At 39.8% G+C, this 26,124-nt stretch overlaps 3 protein-coding genes and 1 pseudogene across 4 annotated transcripts in view; 2 read left to right on the top strand and 2 right to left on the bottom strand.

Annotated features, from left to right (window-relative positions):
• On the top strand, positions 1 to 1,575 carry LOC140948493 (endosomal/lysosomal proton channel TMEM175-like; annotated as a pseudogene).
• Positions 1,576 to 5,250: 3,675 nt separating this feature from the next.
• LOC140947442 (endosomal/lysosomal proton channel TMEM175-like) lies at positions 5,251 to 7,989 on the top strand. The gene has a single exon (XM_073396549.1). The coding sequence runs from the start codon at positions 5,363 to 5,365 to the stop codon at positions 6,797 to 6,799; it is 1,437 nt and encodes a 478-aa protein (XP_073252650.1). The 5' UTR covers positions 5,251 to 5,362; the 3' UTR covers positions 6,800 to 7,989.
• On the bottom strand, positions 7,834 to 22,971 carry LOC140947444 (PAN2-PAN3 deadenylation complex subunit PAN3-like). Its single transcript, XM_073396550.1, has 16 exons — positions 22,749 to 22,971; positions 21,159 to 21,370; positions 19,968 to 20,153; positions 19,523 to 19,645; positions 18,395 to 18,502; positions 18,004 to 18,058; positions 17,403 to 17,473; positions 16,003 to 16,090; positions 15,311 to 15,427; positions 14,195 to 14,489; positions 12,451 to 12,535; positions 12,193 to 12,332; positions 11,529 to 11,664; positions 11,178 to 11,242; positions 10,331 to 10,469; positions 7,834 to 9,848 (listed from the first exon to the last, which is right to left on the bottom strand). Exons 1-16 carry the CDS (start codon positions 22,888 to 22,890, stop codon positions 9,714 to 9,716), a joined length of 2,097 nt encoding a protein of 698 aa, XP_073252651.1. The 5' UTR covers positions 22,891 to 22,971; the 3' UTR covers positions 7,834 to 9,713.
• A 2,318-nt stretch (positions 22,972 to 25,289) lies between these two features.
• The window catches only part of LOC140948784 (copper-transporting ATPase 1-like), a 28,626-nt gene continuing 27,791 nt past the window's right edge, over positions 25,290 to 26,124 (bottom strand). For both annotated transcript variants that reach the window (XM_073398048.1, XM_073398049.1), the window contains exon 18: positions 25,290 to 25,605. In XM_073398048.1, coding sequence (XP_073254149.1) covers positions 25,401 to 25,605 — 205 coding nt within the window. In that variant the 3' untranslated portion in view covers positions 25,290 to 25,400. The remainder of the gene's footprint in view (positions 25,606 to 26,124) is intronic.

The raw sequence follows: 26,124 nt of genomic DNA, 5'->3' as shown, positions 1-26,124 counted from the left end.
TTATTAACTCTCTCCTTCTTGTCAAATGATTTTTAATTTTTTTGACAAGCATGGTGGAAGACCGAGATTTGGTTCATCTAAACCGTTTAAAATTTTTCAACGATGCTGTCTTTGCTATAGTGTCGACAATTCTGATTCTTCCAATACGGAAACTGATAGTTGCTTCAGATATTGATCTGAAAGCGGAGCTTGAAGGTGGATGGATTCGGCTAGTTGCCTACTTCTTCGCGTTTCTTGTCATTTGCGCCGTATGGGAATCGCACGTACATCGATTTATGATTCTTTCCCATATCGACGATGTCTTGATTTGGTTAAATCTTGCGTCTCTGATGTTCACATCGTTTTTGCCCTTCGCTTGCGCATTGGAGGGAAAATACCCGGAGAAATTCTTCCCAGTTTTGTTGATATGTAGCGACATGGCGATCATAGAAGTTCTTGAAGTTTTCATGATCTCGTATTCTTTTCGCCACGTTGATTTGCTCACCGATGAGTTCCAAGAGCTACCGGAGAGAAAAATGAAGGAACGTAGAGACTACATGCTAGCGAAGAAAATTCTCAACACACTGTTGTACGTGATAGCAGCTTTCGTGAGCAACGTTAACGCCATTTCCGCTTGGGTGTTAATTTCCGTAGTCATTGTCACGCCATGCATACATCGATTTATTGGAATCATTCTTCGAAAGTGTAACGCAATCCGCATGCCTGGACCTGAATTTGACCTTATGTTTGGTAACTACATTGACACGGAGCGAGTAGAATGTTTCAGCGATGGAGTATTCTCCATTGTTGCCACCCTCTTAGTGCTTGACAAAACTACGGAAAAGATGGACTTGGTACAACTGTGAGGAATTTATGGCCGAGTTTCCTTGTGTACATAACGACATTCATCGTAATTGCATTCTTGTTTTTTGTTCACCATTCTCTGTTCCACTGCATCAAAAAAATGAATCAAGTCATGTTGGTTGCCAACAATATTTCCTTGGCCTTCATTGGCTACCTCCCCTTCTTTGTTGCCGTATTCAACAAGTATGTTGAACGCCCCAAAAAGCTCAACGCCGATGCAAAGCTGGCTGTGCAGATTGGTTCAGTGGCCATATTTGCTGCGAGTTTAGCACAAGGAGTTGTATTTATTGTTGCACTGTGGAAAGGATCCTCCCACCTGGAATACAGAGCAAACCCATCCATTTCAAGAGGCAGTCATTGCTATCTGGTACTCAAGCTAACCATTATACCAATCGTCAGCCTCTTCATCTAATTCACCACCTTTGCCCACTATACAGTAATATATATTGCTTTCCACACTGCGGTATTCATAACACCTCTTTTGTTTCTGGTGCTCAAATTAATTTTTGGCCGTAGGGAGACAGGTGTAACCATCGCATGGACCTATCCATCTCACAGGAGAAAGCTGAGAGATCAGAAGAAAGGTGCCAGCGAAACTGTTCCTTTGTTGACAGCTTAAAGGGGTTGTGTCACGGCTGTCGTGTTTATTTTGTTAAAATCACCAGTACCGTGCTTTAATTCGCAGTGAACCTTAACTTAAGCGGATAAATTGCTTGCAAATGGGTGTCAGTAAAACGCGGGATCGGGGTCTATCTTTTTTTTAAGAAGTGTTAGTGTTAGGGTTAGGTTGACACTAACCCTAACCCTTGAGTAGTATGTTGAACGCCCCAAAAAGCTCAACGCCGATACAAAGCTGGCTGTGCAGATTGGTTCAGTGGCCATATTTGCTGCGAGTTTAGCACAAGGAGTTGTATTTATTGTTGCACTGTGGAAAGGATCCTCCCACGTGGAATACAGAGCAAACCCATCCATTTCAAGAGGCAGTCATTGCTATCTGGCACTCAAGCTAACCATTATACCACTCGTCAGCCTCTTCATCTACTTCACCACCTTTGCCCACTATACAGTAATATATATTGCTTTCCACACTGCGGTATTCATAACACCTCTTTTGTTTCTGGTGCTCAAATTAATTTTTGGCCGTAGGGAGACAGGTGTAACCATCGCATGGACCCATCCATCTCACAGGAGAAAGCTGAGAGATCAGAAGAAAGGTGCAAGCGAAACTGTTCCTTTGTTGACCGCTTAAAGGGGTTGTGTCACGGCTGTCGTGTTTATTTTGTTAAAATCACCAGTACCGTGCTTTAATTCGCAGTGAACCTTAACTTAAGCGGATAAATTGCTTGCAAATGGGTGTCAGTAAAACGCGGGATCGGAGTCTATCCTTTTTAAAAAAGTGTTAGTGTTAGGGTTAGGTTGACACTAACCCTAACCCTTGACCCTATCCCTGGACCCCGATCCCGGTCCCGAACCCGACCCCGCCCCCACCCCGACCCCGCTGTTTACTGACACCCCTAAAATTTGGTGCCGGGAGCAGTTCTCACTGTTTGACACTGTTTCACAAACGAAAGGAGAAAAAATTTCAGTGTGAGATTTTATTACATTTTGCAAAAAAGGAAAAGCCGACCTGAAAGAGGTAGATTTTTTTATATACGCGAGCCTTTTATTGCAAATTCATTGCGCATGTTTCACATCCCTGTTAATCATTATTCCCAAAGTAAAGATGGGGTACTACTGTAGGCTGTGATGGAAGAGACTTGTTCAGCATTTGCGAGCATCGAAACTTCTCAAAACTGCAATTGCCGAGAGAAGATGGAGAACTGTTTTTCTGCAAGCATTAGAACTTCATATTAAGTGACTAAATTGAGTGAAATACATTGCTTCTTTTTTATGAAGATATTTCATGGAAATATATAGAAAACAAATTCACTGATTACTTCAAGCTTGGAAGTATTTTTTGCAAGCATTAAAATTTTATGAAATTCCAAGAGAGTAATATTATTTTGGAAATATGTATTATATATGGTAAACCTTAAGGGATTTAATTAGCCGTTAGATTAATTCTAGGCAGTGTTGAATTTTTTATAAGATTACCTGACATGTTTTTTTTGAAATCCATGCATGAAGTTGTGCAAGATGTACAACAGCTGTAAGAACGACCAGAAGTTTATTTGTACATAATAAAAAAAATTAAATGTCAGAAAAAACCAACTGCCTTAAAAGGTAATATAACATGCAAACTAAAATGGCTTTGACTGGTCGGTGCTGGCCTAATTTCTTAATTTTTGCCTACAGAAGAAGGCGAAACTCAGTTGACTTTAAGGACTTTAAGGCTTATACCCCTCAGAAAAAAATTAATAAGCAAAAGCTCCTTTTTTCGAGGCGCACGGAAATTGCAAGCCTTGCAATTTTGATCGACATATAATTTCAGAACAGGCCTGTTTTTTATTATTGATTTACTATTATTATTGTTACCGACAAAATTGTAAGAATGTAATGCGCTTTTGTATTTTGCTACCTGAACGTGAAAATTTGGAAATTGAAAGGTTTAACATTTCGGTTTCGCGGAGGGTATTTGGTAAAATTACAGATAGCTCCTCTATTTAGACCGAAGTGTGAATTTTACAGGAGACATCGGTCGCGTGACAATTTCCACGTCATATCAATGGGCCATGGGTCACGCGATCGAGTTTCTGAAAGAGCATAAAAAGAAACGGCCCATTTTCACTGAAAACTGCCAAAGCTACAGCAAAGAAAACTTCGGTCCCTCTATCTATGTAAAAGATATGACTGTTCAGAACACGTTTTCAGGTTTGATAGAGACATAAATAGCGTGATTTGCGATCGGCTTACTAACCGGATTTCGTGATCGGTCAGTATAAAACACGGACTGCGGACTGGGTATAAAATACGGACTAGGTATAAAATGCGGACTCCGGACTGAGTATAAAACACGGACTAGGTATAAAACGCGGACTACGGACTATGTATATAAAAACAGCCTTAGAAGGTAAAACTGAGAGAAATAGAAAGCGGACTAGCAAAAACAGTAGTCACAGCTTTAACGCTTTTCACGTAGTCTATTCTGTTCCCACGGAGAAGGAAGGTTATGCCGGTACTCAAGGCAACTGAAATTAAACTCTGCATTTTATAAAAAGAAGGAGTTTGAAGAGATTTCAATTTGCAGTTTTACACCAATAAGAAGCACCGAATTAAAAAAAATAGTATTGGTGTTAGTCAGATCAGTAAAATTCTTATCGGATGCCACAATTCCGTTTCAAATAAAGCCTTGGGAATGTGAGGACTGAATGAAGAACTCAGACGAGAAGGTCAATGAGATGCACAAAAGCAGTATTTTATAGGTGCGAGAGATTACTCACATACGTGAATTATAACCGAAATGAGTCGTCCAACGTTATATTCTAAGCGATGACTACCCTGCTCCTGATCCCCGGAAGGGGGTATCTTTGGGAATTCTTGGTGGGGGTGTAGTGCCCGGTTCTCCGAATCGTGACCTTATTGCAGACCAAAAAATTGTCATTTTCGTCACCCGTTTTCAGTCTAGATCTCTAAAATCCATACCTATTTTCGGACCTGGCCTAATTTAGCCTGTTCCAGGTTCTCAGATAGTTGAGGAGACTCCCCAGTTTTTAATTTCTCCCGTTTTATTTTCGTGTTTTCGCTTTCGCAATTCAGCGGACCCAACTATCTCAGAGCGTTGAACAGGTTAGGTCTAATTAGGCAGAAATTTTGTCATCATTACCAAATTAGAGCGGAAGCAAAAAAATTCTCCAAATGTATTTCGAATTCGCACATTTCTATTACGTTCTTATTCATTTGGAATTGAAACGATAAATACGTCCATTCATGTACGCACCCGTAGTTCCTCGAAAATCATACCCGATTCCACACCAAAATGGGCAAAGTGTTTTCAGACCAAAAAGGCCCAAACCCCCTACCCTTCCATTATACAAGGGAGTACCACCCCTGATCCTGACCCCTTTCATGATTGTTAGAGACCAAGACAAGGTCTAAAAATGGGTGAAGAAAATAGCATTTTGATCCGGCTCATGATTCAGAGAACCGGGCGGGACACCTCCACCAAGAATTTATAGGAGTATTTACAACTTTAACTCACGTGTCTTGCTATTTAGCAATCTTTTGATCTTATTTCTCCTTACCTAGAACCAATTTGCACGGTTTTTACCAAAGTAGTCCGTAGTCCGTATTTTATACCCAGTCCGCAGTCCGCAGTCCGCGTTTTATACCTTGTCCGTGTTTTATACCCAGTCCGTATTTTCTAGTCCGCGTTTTATACCTAGTCCGTATTTTATACCCAGTCCGCAGTCCGTAGTCCGCAGTCCGCAGTCCATGTTTTATACTGACCGATTTCGTGATCAAGGATTATTGAAGTTTGTAGGCTGATACTTCACTAGAGATTTCCGAGAAAAGCGGAACTTCCAAGCTTTTGACTAAACCTTCTTTTACGTAAAGCCGTTCAGAGAACACAACGAGCAACATGTCCACAACGGATAACATAGATCTTTCTGAACTGAAACGTCTTCAATGCTTTAACGACGCTGTATTCGCTATTGTCGCGACCATCCTAGTTTTACCGATAAGAAAGCTCGAGGAGAACGCAAAGGAAAACGTTAGTCTTGCGGATCAGCTCGGTGATCGATGGCCCCAGCTTGTGATATATTTGGTTGGATTTCTCGTGATTTGTGCTGTGTGGGAATCGCATGTCCTTCGCTTTCGAATCTTGTCCCGAGTCGATGACGTTCTCGTCTGGTTCAACCTCGCATCGCTGCTGTTTACCTCATTTCTACCGTTCACATGCGCTCTGGAGGGTATGTTCACCAACAAGTACCTTCCGATGATGCTTATCTGCGGGAACTTGCTCACCCTTGAGATTCTAGAAGTCGTTATGATCGTATATGCTTTTCACCATCCGCAACTCTTGGACGAAGAATTTGAGGAGCTCACGCAACCCGAAATCAGACAAAGAATGAAACTAATGCTGGTGAAGAAAGCTGTAAATCCCGTTTTGTATGTTTTAGCCGGAGTGATCAGCATTGCCCAGATACAACTTGCTTTAGTCGTGGTGGCAATAGTCATATTCTCGCCTTGCATTAACCGCTTCGTGGGTGTTGTTTATCGGAGGGTTTCGCGCATCCCCCTGACCGGATCCGAGTTCGACCGAATGTTCGGAAACTTCGTAGATAAAGAGAGAGTGGAATTTTTCAGCGATGGTCTGTTCGCGATCGTATCTACGCTGCTCATACTGGATATCACAGCGGAAGATTTTCCGAAGAAAGGAGACGTCGAAAGCGTTGGTATCCAGAAAACATTGTTGCACATGAAGTCGGAGATCTTCACTTATGGGGCTACCTTCGTGGTTGTCGCGCTTTTGTGGTTCACGCACCACTCGCTCTTCCACCGCATCGAGAGGCTGAACCAAGTGATGCTGGTCTGCAATAACATCTCATTGGCATTCGTGGGTTTGTCGCCATTAATTAACGTGACACTGAATCGTTATGCAGGGCACGGCAAGACTGACAGCCGACTTGCTGTCCAATCGGGAGCGATTATCGTTTTTGGTGCCAGTATTTTTCAAGCAATTGTTTTTATTATCGCTTTACTGAAAGGTCCTAACTTTCTCCAGTCCCGCGCGGATCCTCACGTGTCGTCTCGCGCACACACGTACCTCGCACTGAAGCTCAGTGTCATTCCACTCATGACCTTCCTCGTATACATATCAGCCACGGTGTGTCCAAGCGCCTCGTTATCAGATGACGTGTATCACATTGTCGCTGGACTCACTCCTGTTATATTCATCGTGCTGAAGATCGTCTTCTCATGTTGCCGGCGCTGTTGTCGGCTGTCGCTTTGCGATGTGCAGCAAGAACCTAGCCATTATTCATCAGAATTTTACGACATCATCGAAGTTGATTAAGAGGAGTGCGTAAGTTTATCGCTTAACTGTTTAAAAGTTATACCGTACATGGGGAAAAAGCAGCGAAATATTGATGTCTGTAAAAAACTGAGTAGCTCGTGTTGTTATTTTCCTGGAATCAAATAAGCCAAAATTAGATTCAAATTCGTGTACAACAGATGTTTAAGATGGATTTTTTTCAGCCAGTTGAAAGGAATAGGAAAGAGATGTCCCAGGTTCTCTCTTTGTTTTGTCTGCCTCGAGTGAGGTAAAGGAGAGTCCCTGGAAATGAGTTTCATAATAGTAGAGGAACTCTAACAACAATAGGAGTCAAGAAAAGGTGCAGGCCAACTCTAATTTAGGGCCTGTTTACATGGAGGTGGGGAACCCCAGGTAGGTGAGGTAACCCGCCTGTCCACACCTGCCTGGGGTCCCCCACCTTCATGTAAACAGGCCATTAGTTGGTGGATACATGTGCATTATTTTTCGCGATATCGCTACTAAAGAAAATAACAAGTAGATTAGCAGGTTAATATAGCCAACTGTCAGGACAAAAACTACGGCGCACACACATCTAAGACCCGAATTGACCAATGGCAGAGCAGCAAAATGAGCACCGTCCTCACTTGACGTCGCTTTAACTATGCTATAAAATCTGCCTGGAGTAGTTACTGATAAGGAAACGCAGCGAAGTCAGTTTCAAAATGAACAAGTTTTGATCACGACGAAAGGAATCGTTTTTAAAAATATTCCTTTGTTTCTAGAATTACTAGAATTGTCTCTCAAACATTGGAGGAGCAAATGACGCGTAATTTCACGAAGTGCTTTATCCGCTATCAACCTCTTCAACTGAGAATTGCGTGAGGAGGAGAAACCACGCGAGTAGTGTGTGAAGCTCGCGAGGAGGCAGAGGGCCTTCCGTAAGCAGTGATCCCCAATTTCTCGCGCTATTTCCAAAAGGAGATAAGAGGGTTACCACGCGACGCGACATTTGACAATTTTTATAATCAAAAGACATTAAATAACGCACCTCCTCAATTATCACAGCAAGTTAGTTTTAACCTTCAAACATTTGTTTATTGATGCCTTTCATTTTTATAATATGATCTTGAATAAAATCTTACTTTGTAACACGTCTAGAATTTTGATTGAACGTACAGATTTACATCACTCTGTGAAAACTCGATAGCATAAATATCGAATTTATTTGAAGGTCCTTTCAGCGGGGAAAGGAGCTAAATATTAGACTTTGAAAATAATTCGTTAAAAACCTTTATAGCTACTCTTCCTTTAACTATAAATATTGAAAAATACGTTTAAAGTATTCAGTGGAAAACTTTGCTGTACAATTATTGCACAGTATCTACACGAGAGCTAGTTTTTTTCTTTACACTTTACATAAGTTTATTCTATCCTTTCACTTTAACGAATGTTAAGACGCCTTATCGGGACAACCCTGTTGAAACATTGGATTTGAAAGTTTTCGAAGTTATGTACAATAATTTTTGACAACGCTGGAGGAAGTTAGGTAAGCAGCTAACCTATGCTTACGAGAAAAAAAAAACAATCTGGCCCCAGTTGTTCAAAAGACAGATAGCGGTATCCACTGGAGAAATCTCTGTCCAATGTGATTTATCCAGCGGATAGCCGCGCTTTAGAAAACCTTGGCCCGGAAGCAACCGTTAAAGAGTTTCTTGTGCAAAATCTTCATCGGCCTCCCCTGCAGGAAAACTGTTAATGATGATCGTTTTGTAAATTCTCATGATTCGAAAAATTGAAAACACTTGATGTTACTAAGAAAGATTTGATGCTTATCACTTACTACCAGGACGTTTCAAAGCTTTTTTGTTGAAAGGGGTGTTTGTGGCAGAACATTTTGCATCCATGAATTGTATGTAGGCCTTATTCCATAAAAAGGGGCACTTGAAGCGAATCAAAAAGGATCTTTTCAAGCAAAAAATACTTTTAAACTATACGTCAATAATATACAGGTACGAAAAAACAAACAAACAAACAAAGAAACAAGCTACCGATAAAAAAAGAACAAACTAACAACCGCAAAAAAGAAAGACATAACTCAGTTTCTTGGTACTCATGTCAGCTCAAATCTTCGACGATCAACGTTCTTTACTATGAAAACACGAAACCCGATGGTTCCATGACTGTCTCTATCTGGCAAAGTGTTTAAGAGTTTCGCAGATGGTTTAGTTAGTTGTAATCATATTTTGTATCTACTTTGCTGTGTCAACCATGACGTAACATAGGTAAAGAAACGCCGTGAAATACTGGCACCCGTTGGTTCTTGTGCCAGTCGCCCCGCCCCGGCACAGCTGTCTTTTTAAAAACCACCATTAGCCAAATTAGTTTCCGAACTTTGCTTGTTTGTTTATCTTTTTTATTGGCTCGTATATACCACTCGGTAAACAGTGAGCCTCCGCGCACGAGCTTTTAGATTGTAGAGAAGACCGTGACACGAAAGGGATTCGTTGCGTATCAGGTAAAGTTTCTGGGCAACTGACCCCTCCCCTAAGTCACAATTTTGTCTTAAGTGAGAAGGAAGCGTTAATGTTGACTTAGGGGAGGGGTAGGTGGTCAGATACCCAGAAAACTCAATTGAACCGATTCTCTCTTTCTGTTCGCAGGGAATAGTAGAAGCTTTTGTGGTCTTGATAACAGTAGGGCGGTTTAAGGATCACGTTTACAGCAAACGGCAAACGAGAGATTTAAGTTGACAAAATCTCAATTTAGGAAATGAGCAGATAAAAACTTTCCAGACAATTCCTCTCGATAAAACTGAACCGAAACAAGTAACTTTTATGTAGGTATTATGAAAAGAAAACGACAACTGAAGTAAAGGGTAAACTTAATCACGTGGTACAAAATCGACGTTTGCCGTAAACGTAATACTAAGCCTGTCAAATATTTATATCGGGTTTTACGTCAAAGACGCAGAAAGGATTTCGTTAAAGGCACCCTCAAAGCAGGTCTTCAGATCGCGGTAAGATACCACTAACACCGACTGTTCATCGCGAGAGACGAGGCAAACTTTCTCTGATGTACCTGCCTCCAGCTGAAAAAAAAAACAAAAAAACAAAAAACAGATTACGTATCGATCGACTGCCAGCAGGACCTTCAGTGAGCAAACTCTCCAGGGCACTCTGTACCCCCGGGAGAGCTGGCTCACAGGCTATTTGCAATAGGCAGGAGTTTCTAAAAGTCTATCGCTGAATTACTTGAAAAAAGATTCTAAGGAAAATGCTGTTGCATGGAAGCGTGTGAAGAAGCTGTTGGGGACGGGGAGGGGGGTAAAGGAGTGACAATGCTCTTTTCCCACCTAAGCCACCCCGTCTCCTACGTTTTTTTTACACAACAACAGAGATTCAAATAATCTTTACCCGCCCCACCCTCCCGCTCCTGTATTTTTTGCTCGCCCGCGCAAACGACTACATGCAGGCTATGGACTTAACAAAAAGCAAAGACGGAAAAATTTTAATTTTGGTGATTAAAAAACGATCCGATTTACTAAATACTGCGTATTTTCTGCAAACTGACCTTATTCAGACACGCAACTATGTGAGCCAAGTCTAGCCATGGTGCTCCGTTCTCCGTCACTTGATGGAACAGATAGTCCCTAAAAAGCTTCAATAGATACCTGTCACCAGTCTCCGACCAGCTTGGATCCATGCTGAACCTGCGAAGGAGTGGGGACGAGTTAAGAAATGCGCGAAAAAACTCTCAATATTTAACAATTATTCCTGAGCCCGCATGGGCTCTGAGTCAAAAGCCCATGAGGCCGAAGGCTGAATGGGCTATTGACTCAGAGGCCACGGGGTAGGAAACAAGGTGCATTATGGTCCATGTGTAAGTAGTGAATGGCCAGTCCCCAAAAACTGTCCCACAGTACAATTCGACATAAGACCAACCCAGTCTAACGCGCCGCCTTCAAAGTTTTTTAACACTACAATACCATCGACTATTTTAGATAAAAATCACTCAGCCTACATTCTACACATAAATAGACAAAAAAATTGGAGGAAGATTTGTCTTAGATTGGGTTAACACGCAAAAAAGGTTTCAGCAAAACCTATAGCCATTGTACTATCTTAGTGGTATTCAGGCGAGACAGACAGCTTCATCTAGTTCAGAACGCAAGAGAGTTTCGTAGAAAGCTCCCAGTAGTAAAGGTAATTAAGAAAAAAAAGCTTCAATATTATTTCATGGCTCCCGCCGTCAAGGGCCACCGTCCCAGCTCCTTCACATATCATACCGACAGTCATCCCAAGTTTACTGAATCTAAAAAAGCGATTTCCGAAGATATCCTTAAGGCATCAGCACTCTTTTATCATTGTATGTGAATACGTTACTAAAGAAAATCTATAAACAAAACAAGATTAGTTACTCTGGCCGTTCGTTGATAGTTCCCATCTTGCAGAGTACTCTGAAAAGTCGGCCGTTTTCCATTTCCTACAAAACAAAAGAGAATAAAGAGATGACGTATTAATCTTCAACTGCCATGTGCCACTTGGGATATTCTACCATATAAGGAGAGAAAATTACAACTAGCTGTTGACCTTAATAGGCCTTTTTGAGACTGCGCGGCACCATGGGACTGTTTTGGGGAAGTCATCGCTCCTTTTATTGGCTGTGTAATGAAGTTACACAAGAAACTGTGCGCATATATCCCATGCGGGACCTTTGCACAGTTTTAGATTTAGATTAAGCTTACAAGAATTAAAGACGTTCACTTTACCTTGGCTAATTCTCCTTCTAAAATGTCGCACTTTATTTGTGCTGCATCCAGCTGCGTGTAAAACCTAGCGCCAATCATTGGCATGACATCATTCACACTCTTCATGTGCGCTGGAAGGGGACTGCTGAGGAGATATCTAACGAGATCACAGAAAAGTGACTTACAAAAAACCCGGCAAACCGGTCAATTCGTACCCAGGGTTATTTCATCTCTCAAATCTTATTTAACAAAAGTGCAAAAAAAAACCCAAAAAACCTGAGAAATAGAAAACAATAGTAGGTGTATTCTACAGTTTAGACCGAAAATACTTCTACCATCATCACCCCATAGATGTACCCATCTTAGTACAATTTACAAGTTTAGTTCCTCTTCACAAGTGAGTACCCCCACTTCTTTCTCTCTGTGCCCAAGACTGGGCAACAGAGGTAAAACTAAATTAAGTATTTTGACCAATCATAATATGCGTAGAAATTCAAATTAACCAATCAGATTTAGAAGTTAAAAAAAACCCACCCCACGGGAAAACGAACCCGCACAAGTCACTTTTTTCTGATTGGTTGAGAAGGTGGCGCGAAATTTTTCAGCCAATCACAGAGCGTGCCAATGCAAAACCAAAGTAATTACAAACTACTTCCTGTAAGGTTAAGGAATAGACTGTACATACATGATAAGATTTTTCAGATCAGCTGAGTAATTCATCGCCATGTACTCTAATGATTGCTGAATGTGCTCCCGCTGAACGGCCTGGAGGGAGTAGCAGGCCAAGGCTAAGATCAGCTTACCAAGGGATGTCAAATCCTCTTGCTGAAACCGAAAAAAGTGGTCTTTTGATGGGCGGTTTTAAGAAAGGTTGGAAATAACAACAAAATTAAAATAGAGTCAAGTTTTTACTTGAAGAAGAAATGAAATTTAAGTCATTTACCTGAAAATGAGGAATCATAGCGTTTGGACTGTTACTAGCATCGAAACTAAGAACATCGAATATCCCACAGCCGTTTATTCTGAGTCTGAAAATATAAAGGATAAAGCAGTTTGAATTGCTCTTTTCCCCCTCTTTTTCTTTGTTGCTTTGAGATGTATTCTCTAATAAGCATTTTTTTTTTCGTATTATTGCACTTTTGTCTATAGAGCTTAACCAGTCCCTGGCTTATTCCATGGTTCATTCGCACGCAATACGTCCAAACGAAAACGTTTTCGCTGTTGATTTAAAGGAAAATCTGTTCAACATAATGACGTTGACACTATTCGAATTACTTCCGACCTTGAATTTACGCACTTGAAATGAACACTGTGTTCTTGTTAAGGGTACGGTGTTTATTTGAGGGTCAGTAGTTTGTAAGTAACACGTTAACCTACTTTGTAGACATTCAAGGGTGAATAAAGGCGAAAAACCGAAGGCCAAATCTCACAGGTCTTTCACTGTTCTGATTCTTGTGGCTCGCAAAAGACCCTACACTGCTGTTTGTAAAGAGGCGGGCACGTAGACCGTGATACATATAGTGTGGACAACGTTTCATGGGCTGGGTGGATAATGAAGGGGTTGATATCAATTAGGGAGCAAGTCCAGTTTCATCACCGTGTTTAGGAAGGATGAAGAAAGGGGCAAATCGCGCATACCCTACGCGATCTCACCCGCGCGATGTTTCCCTCTCACTCCGCGCCTCCCTTCGAGTGTTTGCCACGCGGCGACACGCGGGCTAGAAGTACTGTACTGTAGAGCGGTTTGCCGTGACTCACATCCGGGACTTATTACGCAGATTAAGCAACTGCAACGACGATCGCAACGACAACTTCAAAAAAAACAATAGGTTTAATGATCAAAACAACAGCTCTGCACGTGCATCACGCTCTTTCGTACATTTCTTTGACGTCCACTCCACGACTACTACGTGAAACCTCCCAATTTGACGTTTTGTGCACGACGTGGACATACGACGACGAATCTCCTTCCTCTTTTTGAACCTGAATAAAATCCTTAAGAATTCGACGGCATGAAAAGTCGCCAGCATTTGACATGTTGAGCGGGTCCAAATAGACGCCATTAAGTTTGAAAGAACGCAAAATTCATTTTTTGGCGACATTTTAGCTGCCGTCGTCGTCGTCGTTGCTTAAAGGAGCTGTGTCACGAAATTCAGCCAAATTAGGTAATTACAAAATGCCCGTTAGATCAAGAGAAACATAAAAATAACCACTTAAAACATTAAAGGAAGGTTAAAATAACACAACAGATACAACAGATTCAACGGATGGGCAAAACTGAAGAAGATTGAAACGGATTGAAATTAGGGTTTTTGAAAACTGTTCAGTCCAACAGTTTTTCAAAGTTGATCTCTGCTGTTTGCAATTTCAAATATAATGATCAAGAGACATATCTATTTGTCTCGAATCTTTGATTTTGTCATTCACATGTAATTTCTTTGCTTACATTAAGTTCCATAGCGATTACGGGCGAGCAATTGGCAAAATTAAACAAAATGAACTGGACTGCCGTGACACAGACCCTTTAAGGTCCCTATTAAAAAGGAGAGAGCGCGCATAAATGTTGTTACTTAGTGAAAAGGCGGCCATGATTGAAGTGTGTTAATATTACAGACCCATGTGGCGGTTTTCTATACTACAAATACTTCGCTTTTGAACACCATTAGTCGAAAAATACGGCAACTTACCTTGAATTTCCAATTAATAAGATCTTGGATGGATCAATGACCCTACAGGCTAATCCAGCCGCGTGAACTGTCCTTAAAGCAGAGGACAGCTGGATAATATAACTCCAGATAAGTCGCTCAGGCATCGGACTACGGTGACCCGGTCTATGTCTGCTATGTACCCCCAGGGGGCGGGAAGTCGAGGGGAATAATAATGAACCATCCGGGCCAACACCAAGATTGGAATCGGGACCAGAAAAGTGCTTCATTAAAAGAGTCTCTGCTCCCGGGTGGAAGTCATAGACAAATATGAGCGCTGTGAAATGGAAACGTTAAACACTTAATGGATGGTGCCAAGTGAAACTTCGAGATAATAACTGTTTGAAAAAGTTTCCGGAAAATCCATTTGGAAAGTATAAGATCATGGTACACGACGTTTTGGGTCGTTCCCGCGGAAAATCTGCCGAAGCAGCGGAACAACTGAAAAGGTAGTCCTGTTTTCCGGACGGAATTTCCTAAACGCAAATCCGTGTTCCATTTCTTCAAAGCCATCTTTGATACCAGTTTCAGGCCATAGCGGCCGTTTTTCGGTAAATGGAACGGATTTGTGCAAATTGCAAACGCGACTCCGCGATGAAATTTACCATTCCTGATCATTTATTTTACGTCGATGCTAGTATTTTTTTAAAATAAATAGTATGTGTAAACGGTGGAATTAAAAATGTTATGTTCTTTTGCAAGTATAATGACAACAGCCAAGGTTTTTTTAACTTTCAAGGCTAGATTAGCTTGTTGGTCCGGATTTCGACGAATAGTTAGGAATGTCTTTTCAAAGCGCAAGTCATCAGAAATATTACTTTGGTTAAACTGAAGAAGCACAGATCGAGAAATTATTAAACTTTGAGGGATAAAGGATGGTTTGGGAAAGATGAAATTCCCGTGGCTTAAAAAAACAACAACATGTTTTTGAAGTGCAGAAATGGTCAGATGTCGTTCAATTAAATGATCAATATCCTGTTTTCTTGCTACAGCATAATCATCTCGACCAAACTATCACTCTTCAAAACTCTTTATAAACATCCACTGGTTGCAAAACAACAACAACATAGCAAAAATGCATCTTGTTAGCGTACTTACAGTTGTCTCCAAACGCCTTTGTTGTAAAGACTTCTCTGAGACTAACAAGATTTGAATGACTGACTTTTTTCCACTGATCCACAAGGACCATGGATTTTGCATTTACAAGTCGAAAAGCTGAAAGAGAGGGAAAAAAAAAACATTAAATCAATGCTTAAAAAGGTTGTCTGCCTCTACAAGTTATATACAGTTGAGCATGAGTCTGAAACAAACTTGTTCAAAACAAATTGACTATGAGATCTTCAAGCAATAGGTGACCATTTCCGAGTTCCCCCAGGCCGCTGTATCAAAACGAGTTTAAGTGCTCAGCCTTTGATATGGAAATGATTTTTCATTCTCATGCAAATAAAACTCCTCAATATGAAAGTGAGGGTTTTTTGGAACTCGAAAGTGGCCTATTGTTTTAGTTTCTAGATGGCAATTCCTGATTTCCTAAAAATCAAAGATTCTGCTGTGGATAAATGTTTAGAAATCAGGTCGTGTTTGCCGTTCTGAGAAGTAAAAAAAAATATCAACCATGCACATGTTGTTTATGATATAAAGAAAGGACAGATAATACAAAGTCATAATGAACTGGTTAATTAAAATATTTAAGTCACACAGGGAACCAGTTTGTGAAAGTTTTAGCAGTTGTGGAACCCCCAGTCATTACTGCATTTAATGCTGTACGAGTTTCTTGTCAATATACTTACAGTAAATTCTTCGAAGGACATAAGTAAGCCCATCTTTAGAATTTGTGGCTTTGTAACAAGTTGTCATGTAACCAAATGTCCTCTGGGCCTTTACCAAAAAAGGAAAAAGAACATTAACAGCCTGGCCCGGGTTGTTCAAAAGATGGATAGCGCTATCCACCAGATAAATCACTATGCAGCGGATGGTATTTGGGAAACCAATTGCGCTATCCACCGGATAGAGATTTATCCGGTTGACAAAGTTATCCAACTTTTTGAACAACCAGGGCCAGTAAGATAACTCTTTGAGTACTGGTCAGTGCTCCAAGCTGAAACCACTCTGGTCGCCAAGGCAAGGAGAAAAACATTTTGGTGACTAAAATTACTGTGAACGATACCAATTTGGCAAACTGGTTTTTGGCAGTCAACAGCCAAGCTGTATTTTTTATTAGTTGCATTCATGGTCTTTGTTTACACTACAGTGAGGTAATCATTTGCATCATATATTATTTATGTTCTATTTTCTTTATAATAGTTATTTGTCTCTTTCTCCCCAGTTGTCAGGGTTAAAAGCTTTTGAGATGCCACTGCATGTACCATCAAATTTCATTGTGATTATTACGTGACCATTTTCATTATTTCAAAGCCTCCATGTAATATTGCACAAAGTGTCCCTCTCTTTTTTTCTGGCCAGCAATTTTTTATGTTTGGCAACCAATCTATGCATTCAAGTTGCAAAAAGGTTTCTTAGAAAAAAAATTGAGCTCGGAGCACTGCCAATATTACCTTACATAAGGAATAAATAAACAAAAACAAGGTTACAAAGTAGTTCAACAACAAAATGGCACTCACTACCAACAGTTCACCTCAAGAAACAAACGTTACAAATCTTCCAACAGCCTTACAGACAACTTCATTGGGATCAGAAACAAGGAACCTAACATAATGTTACACTGGTTGTTTACTTTTAAAAATAATTTAGAAATTAAACACTCATTGATTAGGTAGCTCTTACAAATTTGCACTCTTAGTTTTACTCTTGTGATCCATGGAGCATGTACATGTATGAACAAGAACTTTGTGAGTCAGAATCCAACAAGAGCCAGATATGAGCTTGTGCAGGAGCGGCCAAGGCACCTTTCTTAAGTGATAAGTAACAAAACAGCTTTTAATTTTGTTATATGACTTAAGATACTACTAAAGCAAAACAAAAATGTGAACTGTAATATCTTGATGCAGGAATGGAAGTACAAGTCTTGACTGGAAGATGAAGCCGAACACTGATAACAAAAAACAATGTTTTTTAAATCTTCCAAAAAATAAAGGTAACAGCTGTATTTTTAGAGGTTAATGTGTGGCCTGTCGCTTCAAAGTGTTTTTTTCAGGTGTGGACTTACTAATTAGCACACGTAGTAACAAACCTGGTCTGTTGGAGTGTCCAGAGGTTCTATAGGGCACAAAGTATGATAGCTGTCTACTTCCTGTGGAACAGCTTAATGAAAGTAACTCAATATTAGCACACTATTTACTAGAAAAATTTAACCTTTTGGTCAAAGACATACACTGTACTTATGTGTCTGCCACTATCAGGGCTGTCATTAAGAGGCAGAGGTCGGGGATTTCCCCCGGATACTATGAACGTGGCCCCCCGGCTACTTTCATAGGTAAATAGAAGAAAAATAGAACCAAAAGAAATCCCTAGCTGTTTTATTCCCCGCCTAGTTGTTGTATTTACCAAGCAACTTGAAATCTTAGTGACATCAATGCACTATTCAAAGAAAAAACCATTATCATCACCAAAAACATCATCATCATCATCATCATTAACGTCATCATGACCACCACCACCACCGCTACCACTGTCATCATCACCATCATCCACCATCCTTATCATCATTGTCATCATTTTCTTCTCCTTCTTCTTTAAATGGTGATCTCATTTCCCATGAAGTGACTCCTCTTCATGAATATTCTACACATTGTAGCATTATTGTTAAAAATGTAAAGTACATATTAACTTACTTTGATCATCTGGGTCAAGCTGTGCCATGCTCAGGGTATGTTGATGAATCAGTTCCTGAAATCAGGACACACAATCTTGTTAATGTTAATGTGCGAAATGCACTGGTGGTAAACTAGAAAGCTTTCACTGCTTTGACCACCACACACATTTTAGAGCCCGCACCGTAATTATTTTATTTTTGTAATCATCTATTGTAAATATATTTTTCTTTCTATATCATTCTCTGTAAAAAGTGTGAAGTAAATGAACCATTGAGCCATTACATCTACAAAATCTACAAGTGCTCACTTGAGGTAGGTTTTGCAATAATTGGTTCAAAATTTATTTACTATTACTCCGATCTGCGAGCCATTAACTCCAAGACAACAATCATAAAAAGTCAAACCTAACCTGCCTTATCTGACCAGACATGGAAAATGCATTGTTTCTTGATTGGCTACTTTGGAGATGTGCAAGATGAGCTGGTTCTGATACATATGCTTGGTATGATGGAAATAGCTGAAAAAAAAGGTCAAAATATTCAGAAAAATGACAATTAATGATGGTGTTTTTTTTTTTTCATTAACTTGCTTTCACGCATGGATCACACGTTATTTTCCTTAAGTCTAAAACTGGGAAGGAAGATTTAATACCCATGCTAGATGTATTCCTCAAAGTTTTCTGGCACTAACTCGTTCACTAGTGCAGAAAATGACTTGTTTATGTACAAAAGTGCTTGGGAAAGATGAAGAGTGAAACTAACAATGTTCTACATTGTAGCACTTAAATTTGAGGTATTTTTGCAACGATGATAGCAATGGCAATGAAAATGGAAACAAAAAACAAACAATACGTTAAGTATGGCAAAACAACAACTCTACATGTGTGTCACCTTTTTTGTATATGACACAGGTCAAAATTAAATTCAGATTAAAGTTTTTTAACCTAGGGTGATTCTTAATGTCTTTTGTCTCCTAGCTCTATTATTCATCAATTAGGGTTAGGAGACAAAGGAAACTAAGAATCACTTAGGTTAAAAAGTTTTAATCTGATAATTTTGACCTGTAACATATTTTTCTTTGCCTTCTTTGCACAATGATGACGTGAAACTGCATACACTGTAATTTCATGTTAAATGGGGGATATGAACACAAGACAATGACTTTCTTTTTCTTTCCAAGAACTTTGACACAGTCTTTTAGAATTCAACAACAGAACAATTTGGCAACATTTCAAAAACTGAATGAGAAGGAATAATAAATTGCAAATCAGGGGTTTCAAAATGTTTTGAAGTAGGTGGCCGAATCTGGAAAAGTCAGGGGCTGTGACAATCGAGATTGTTTGTCACGAGCTGATTTTTATGACAAGAGTAGCTGGTGACATACAATCAAGTAGCCGGCGGAACTTCGGCAGTTGCCGGCTTGTTTTGAGACCCTGGCAAAATATTTTGAAAAAGTGCAAGTGACGTTTTCGTAGCTGTCAATGTGGTTATTGCTTAAGCTCCTTAATAACTCTAAAACAAGAAAAAAGAATTGTTACCACAGCAGGCTGCTGTTGAGCTTGCTGAGTGTAAAAATATGTTGTTCCACCTATGGATTCCATCTGCTGAGGGCCTGGGGCCTGGGCTTGACTATGGAGGGGGGCCTGTGGTAGGCTCTGGTTCTAAAGTAAAATACAGGTAAACAACACACTGATGTTACAGCAAGCACTTGAAATTATAACATTAGTTAATTATTATTAATAAGAATTTTTTTATTATTTATGTACACCCTCAGAATTATAGCCTTCAGATAGACTTTGCAGCCTCAACAGTTATTTGATTATCATCGATGAGTGGTTGAAATACATTTATTCACTTTTCAGTAATAAGCAGCTGCTGATAGTGGAACAGGAAGATCCAGCAAAATGGGTTCATATAAAAAACAGAGCTACAAGAAATGATCACAAACAGGAACACAAACTCCAAAAATTTCACTGTACTCACAGCAGCAGAAGGCAGAAATTCAAATGCTTGTGACGTTAGTGGGTTGTGCTGTGGTTTGGGTGAACCAAGGGATGGTTTAGGAGAATGAAGCGGTGAGACTGGCCCTCCTGGGGCTAATGATGATGTGAATGCCCTCTTGGATGGAGACATAGGAGAACCGTGTCCTCCAAGGGACCCAGGTGCTATCTGTAATGCGAAATAAAAAATCATTTCCTTTTGCAAAGATAGACAATAATAATAATAATTATTATTCAATGTACAAGTACCCATATATCAATCACTCTAACACAATATTCAGCTATGGCATTTGCATCTGTGGGTACGAGTTCCTAGACACATCTATTCATGTAGCCTACAAAATTAATGCAGATGTATTTCCAATCATTGCTTCTCTCCACCCGAACGTTACTTTTCTGGTGGCACAAATTAAAGCAGTGACCTGAAATACATCTGCGTTCACAGGCTACTAAACAAATTACTCAAGACCACTGTACTGATCCATGTTTTCTGTTATAATTCCAGGAGCACATGCAACAACAGACACTTGTATCTGTGTCATTATCTTTTAATCCCACAGTGGAAATTTCTTTGTGACATATACATGAACTTAACAGACGACTCAGAAGATATTATTTCTGGGGTCAATTTAATAAAACTGTTACGAGTGTAATATACAAGTGTGGCTATTGTCTTCAGACTCTAAAACAATAGCTACACTTGTAAATTACATTTTTTACACTTGTAAAAGTTTTAATAAATTGGTCCTTGGTGCTTAAATTTTCTGTAATAGCTTGTCACCTTCTGGATCTAAAAATATTTCTTCAAATCTTCAAACTACAGACAACTTGATTGAATACGTTTGTATCAAAACGACTCGAATCAAAATGACTTTGTACTGAAAATATTGTAAACCCTCATAAAGACCACTGGTAAGGGGTTATCATGTTGCCGTCAATAACTATTTTTGTAGCAACATGGTCATTGGGGAATGGTGCATTTTAAGCATGATGAAGACCTGCAGTAATTAAAGCATTCAAAACATTGTGATTGAGAACGAAGAAACTATTGCAGGACAAAATCATTTAATCACTTTATCATTCAATGATAAAGAAGCCCTATCATACACAAGCCATGATGAATGATATTTTTCATTATGCTGAATTGAGTTGTTACAAAATGTTTAATAGGTACCTTATTTGTTGATATTGACAACTGTCCCATTCCGCTAACAAAGCTATCATTTGTTGTTGTTCCCAAGGCATTGCTCTTGAATCCTCCATCACCTCGCAAGCCCTTTGAACCAAGAGGGCCATTGTTGACAGCAGAATTAAATGCTGGCAGCGATGAGCTTCTATGAAATGAGCTTGCATTATTGCTTCCAACATTAAAGTTCTTGTCTGTAGCTGTAATTGTGTTAAATAAGCAAGAGTACATGGTGTATGTACAGCTGTATATTTTGTGGTTCAAACATTACATTGTACTTATGCTTGAAATTTGCGCAACACTTCTATTTTTCTTTGTCTTCCACTCATTGTAGACAAAGGAAAATGATAACAAAGTATTGTTTAAAAAAAAATTCTAAACAAAGGAAAATAAAAACATGGCCAATGTGCTTATTCAAGGAATGGCATAACATTAGCAGTCACATAGTACTGATGTTGGCCAATTGCATCTAAATGAAAACTAACATGGTCTCTACTATGGCCCTCTGGAAAATACCTTGAGAGAGTAAACAAGCAATGCTACGCATTAAGGAGTTTGCAATTAACCCTCTAAGCCCCAACACATCTTCTCCACACTGTTCTTCATACATTCCTTATGGTACTGCTTGGGAGAATTTGTTCTAACATCACAACAGTTCATCACCGGTGATCACTTCATTTATTCTCATCACCTGTCTGTTTGATCATACAGTGTTATTGTTGGGAGAAATTGCATTTGGATCACTATTGGGGCTTAAAGAAATTAAGATGTAAAATTCATCAGTACACCAGAAAAATTAATTTTCAATACAACTGGTACATGTATTTCAAGATTTATGGGTTTTTGCAACACAGGCATAACATGTAAACGGGGTTTTATTCAAGACAGCTGGATTAAGATTGAAGAAGATCTCAGCTCAGCTTATACTGTAATACAGCAGGCTTGCAGGTTACGTTAATTTCAGATTGTCACTGGAAAACACAAGTGCAGTTCTGTATGAATGCATGCTACCAATAGATTTTATTCATTGTGCATTAAGTTTAAATAAAATGCAAATCCTTTCATTGCCTCTTTTCGAAATAATGAAAATTAAAAGAACACTGTCAACGGTTATTTGTTTTACTTTAAAGGAGAGAATCACCCGAGGAAAAAAAAACAGAAGGAGAGAACTGTAAACTCAATTCACTCTGTAATAAACATTACAGATCTGGACGCATCACCAACGAATACACAGAAAATAAAATGATACATCTAGATCCATTTTTCTACACGAAGCAGCCTGGATTAAATAAACAAGCCAACTAAAAAGGATGTACAAGTATCTCGCAGCGGCCTTACATTTAAAAAAGCAATGTAACGTTTTAAAAAAGTTAGAACTGAAGCCCAATCACGAGCTCCAACCAGCTAGGATGATATTTAGCTGACTGGTTTTAAAGACCAAACTGACACCTGGCGTACATAGGGAACTTAAAGCAAATTATGTTGTGCAGCAACCAGGGGAAAGCATGCAAAGGAGGGAATTTGTTTTAAATCAAATACATGGCAGACAATAAAAAAACGTTTTTCTTATAACCATACCAGTACGAACGTCGTTCGAAGGAGGCTTCGCATGGACAAACTGACACTGATCGCCATAAAAACAGTATCCATTCGTATTGTAATAACGACATAACATAGGCCTGGAGGGTCTGTAACTAGTCGCCGAGTTGGAATGATTCATCACGGAAAGATCGATGTTTTCTCGTTGCTAAAACATGGTAAATAAACGACCTTCGCAAGTTCCCGCCGCCATTAGAACTGTCTTGCGTTACCCTTCAAAATCTGTGCGCACGCATCTTGTGTGTAGAACGTTTTTCGTCCCCAGAGCCCGTCCGTGGTCTCCTCGGGAGTCCACCGGGGAGACCGTACTCATCTAGGCAATTAGCGAAAAAATGATGACTTTCGTTAGGGACCCCTCTGTGCAGGAAATTATAAAGCAAAAACTTCATAGTGCATTTGCTACACTTTGATGAGTTACGAACAAGAGCGCAACATAATGTCTCAGGGGGGCCCTATCGATAGCTTGCTAAGAATAATCCTGTCTCTGTTCTCTGAGTAGCGGTACGTACTCCCTCATTTGGCCTTAACACGTATGTGCTGCTGAACACGGTATGTTTTTCAGGGTTTTGAGTCTTAAACAGGATATACAATTTCACTCTTTAGCTTCTTGAACGAAACTTTTCTTACATTTCCTCACAAAACATGGCGAACCGTTAACATGAGATCGGCAAGAAGAGTTACCCGCCTAGCTGGGTGACCCTTTTTTAGTAGTAGGGTCACCCTCATAGCCGGGCCGACTTCTCTCCATTGCCCAGCCTGAGCTAGCCTGCGAACAGCAGAGGCACTTCCGGTCGTCAAGCGACGACCGGAAATCCGTCTGCTGTTCGCAGGCTAAGCCTGAGTCACCTTGGCCTTACCTCCTCGGTCAAGGGGAGACAATCATAGCATGCGCGAGTGCTGTTGTCTACTGCTGCTTGGTGGGAACAACTTTTTTCTCATATAAACGATCTCTAAAGTTGACAGGGCTGGGAGGGTGACCCTCCTTCTCGGGATAACTTTTCTCCATATAAAAGGGGCCCAATTTCCAAGTTTTAGCCTGTAGGTTCTTAATCCACAAGTACAGACTCTTGTGGTAGATAATTATGTGGTACAAAGTCTTGCTCATTGCTCACACACCTCCTCTTCAACATAAATCAAAATGCATAATTGACTTTCTGCTCAACTTTATTATATTTTATCTAGTAAAATACATATTTCATTTTGTGGCACTCACTAATTTATTTCTAAACTAGTTTCTTACTTTTCTTGTTGTTTTGTTTGTTTTTTTTTTAAAGAGGTAACAGTTATTTTAAACAAATGATGAAAACAATGCAAAAAGGTTAATGCTCCGGTTATTCAAACCAGAATCTTAGACTTAGCCGCAGTCTAGCCTACCCGAGTATTGACTAAAGTTGCGTCAGAATATATGGCGCAAAGGCTTACATATTATCTCCATTGTCAATTGTCCTGATTGGCTCACAACTAGAAAATGGCGGGAGATTTTTCAGCATATCACAAAACCGCGGCAATGCGAAACCTACGTTAAATAATCACAAAATAACTACTATTACAGATACCAGCACTTTTGCCATGGAAAAAAAGCGCAAAGGTTAGTCTGTACAGGCGTTTTCACTCACGTGACCAACATCAATGCAAATTTATTAGAGCAAAAGAAAGCTTTTAGATAAGAAAACACGATTGAGTTGGAACATGGCTGCCGTTTCATTGTTTTAGAACCCAGATATGGTGACCGTGACGTCACGTGGAACGCTCTATTCTATTAACAGACTAACCTCGTTTGCATGCGTCTATAAACAAAGGGATTTTTTACCGCTGGCTCAACTGTAATAACAGCGACTAATGAAACTATCGCCAACCTGACTGGCCAGCGGATACAAATTTTACGTAAATACATCAGCAACCGCAAATATACATCTTCTTATTCTTCTAACGTATATATTCTCAAACTATATAATAGCTTGACAAAACATCCGAAATTTCGAGACGCCACCACTGGCTTCCAAGCAAAATGACGACAATCTTTGGTGGCGTCGCGTCCCTGTTCGCTCAGACTACTTTCTCTGCTGTAAACGGGAACTCTAACTTGTTTGTTTTTAACGTCTTTGAGGTATATTACAGCGCTTTACTCTCGTCGTAGGTTACATTTCTTAATTCTAGCATATATAACGACAAATCATTTCAGAAAAAAGATAACATAAAAAAATTGAATATCATGGACCAACTTCCTTCATGAACCAAAGTGAAATAATTCAACCTACAAAATCTATTTCACAAATGTTAGAAAAACCTATCTACCTCAAAATCAATAGCCCAAAACTCTTTATTTACTGAACATTACCCTGCGAAGAATTCTTTGTCTTCTCTCTTATTGCACAGGCGGGGCGACCTATTCCCTTACCAACTCCAAAAAAAGGCACCCAGATATTCTCTTTTTCGTCAACGAAATACGGGAATGTCGTGATATACCTAGAAAAAACTCTACATTTCCTGAGATACAGTTTTTTCACCAAATGTACACTTAAAAAGACTAAGCTTTCAATGAAATACTGTCTTCTACAATTTATATTTCAGATTCACTTCTCACGTCTTAAATTTGTTTCTTTACTTAAACCTGAAATCTACACAATCAAGCTAGGCGTCCTCGCCGTAGAAGGTTATTTTCTTTGCCTCCACTGGGTTGGAGCTGGACCGAGAGCGTTTTCTGTATACTCTGTTAAAGAAGCCATCTGATTGGCTGTCGGATGAGTCATTTGGAGCAGCCGTGTTCAGCATCGTGTAACCAGTGAATGGATTCCTGGAGCCCAGGTCTCCATCATATGGATCAGGCTTTTTGTACCTTTGAGTAAAGAAAGAGATAAAAGGATGCAGTCAGTGTACTTTGCAAGCGTCTAGGTTATCGATTTCTCGACCTATTTTGGTAAAATCACCTTGCCGGTCGCATAGAGCTCATTAATTTGCACGAGTTGTTTGTATCCCAAGACAGATCATGATATTTCTGACAGTGCAGTATAACGGCACAGACAGAAATAGCTGTTTTGCCGGTGTTCTTGCAGTGATATGTGCATCCCCTTCTCATATTACCTTAGCGATATGGGTTAGGGTTAGGGTTACAGGGGATGCCCATATCACTAAGGTTTTGGGAATGGGGAAGCCCAAAACGCGGGGATAACCATGCATATCACTGTCACACCGGCCGGACCAAAGGACTGGACGGTAGCTTGGATAGACTGTGCTAGCATAATTTTTTTGGCATAATTCGTCATGACGAGCATAATTTTCACCTATTTTTTAAAAAAGCACTGCTAACATAATTTGCACTTTTTACTAGTTTTGCAGCAAAAAATTGTGATTTATT

This window comes from Porites lutea, chromosome 9, assembly GCF_958299795.1.
Source record: "Porites lutea chromosome 9, jaPorLute2.1, whole genome shotgun sequence".
NCBI classification, from domain to species: domain Eukaryota; kingdom Metazoa; phylum Cnidaria; class Anthozoa; order Scleractinia; family Poritidae; genus Porites; species Porites lutea.
This window is presented reverse-complemented; position numbering and strand designations above follow the sequence as displayed.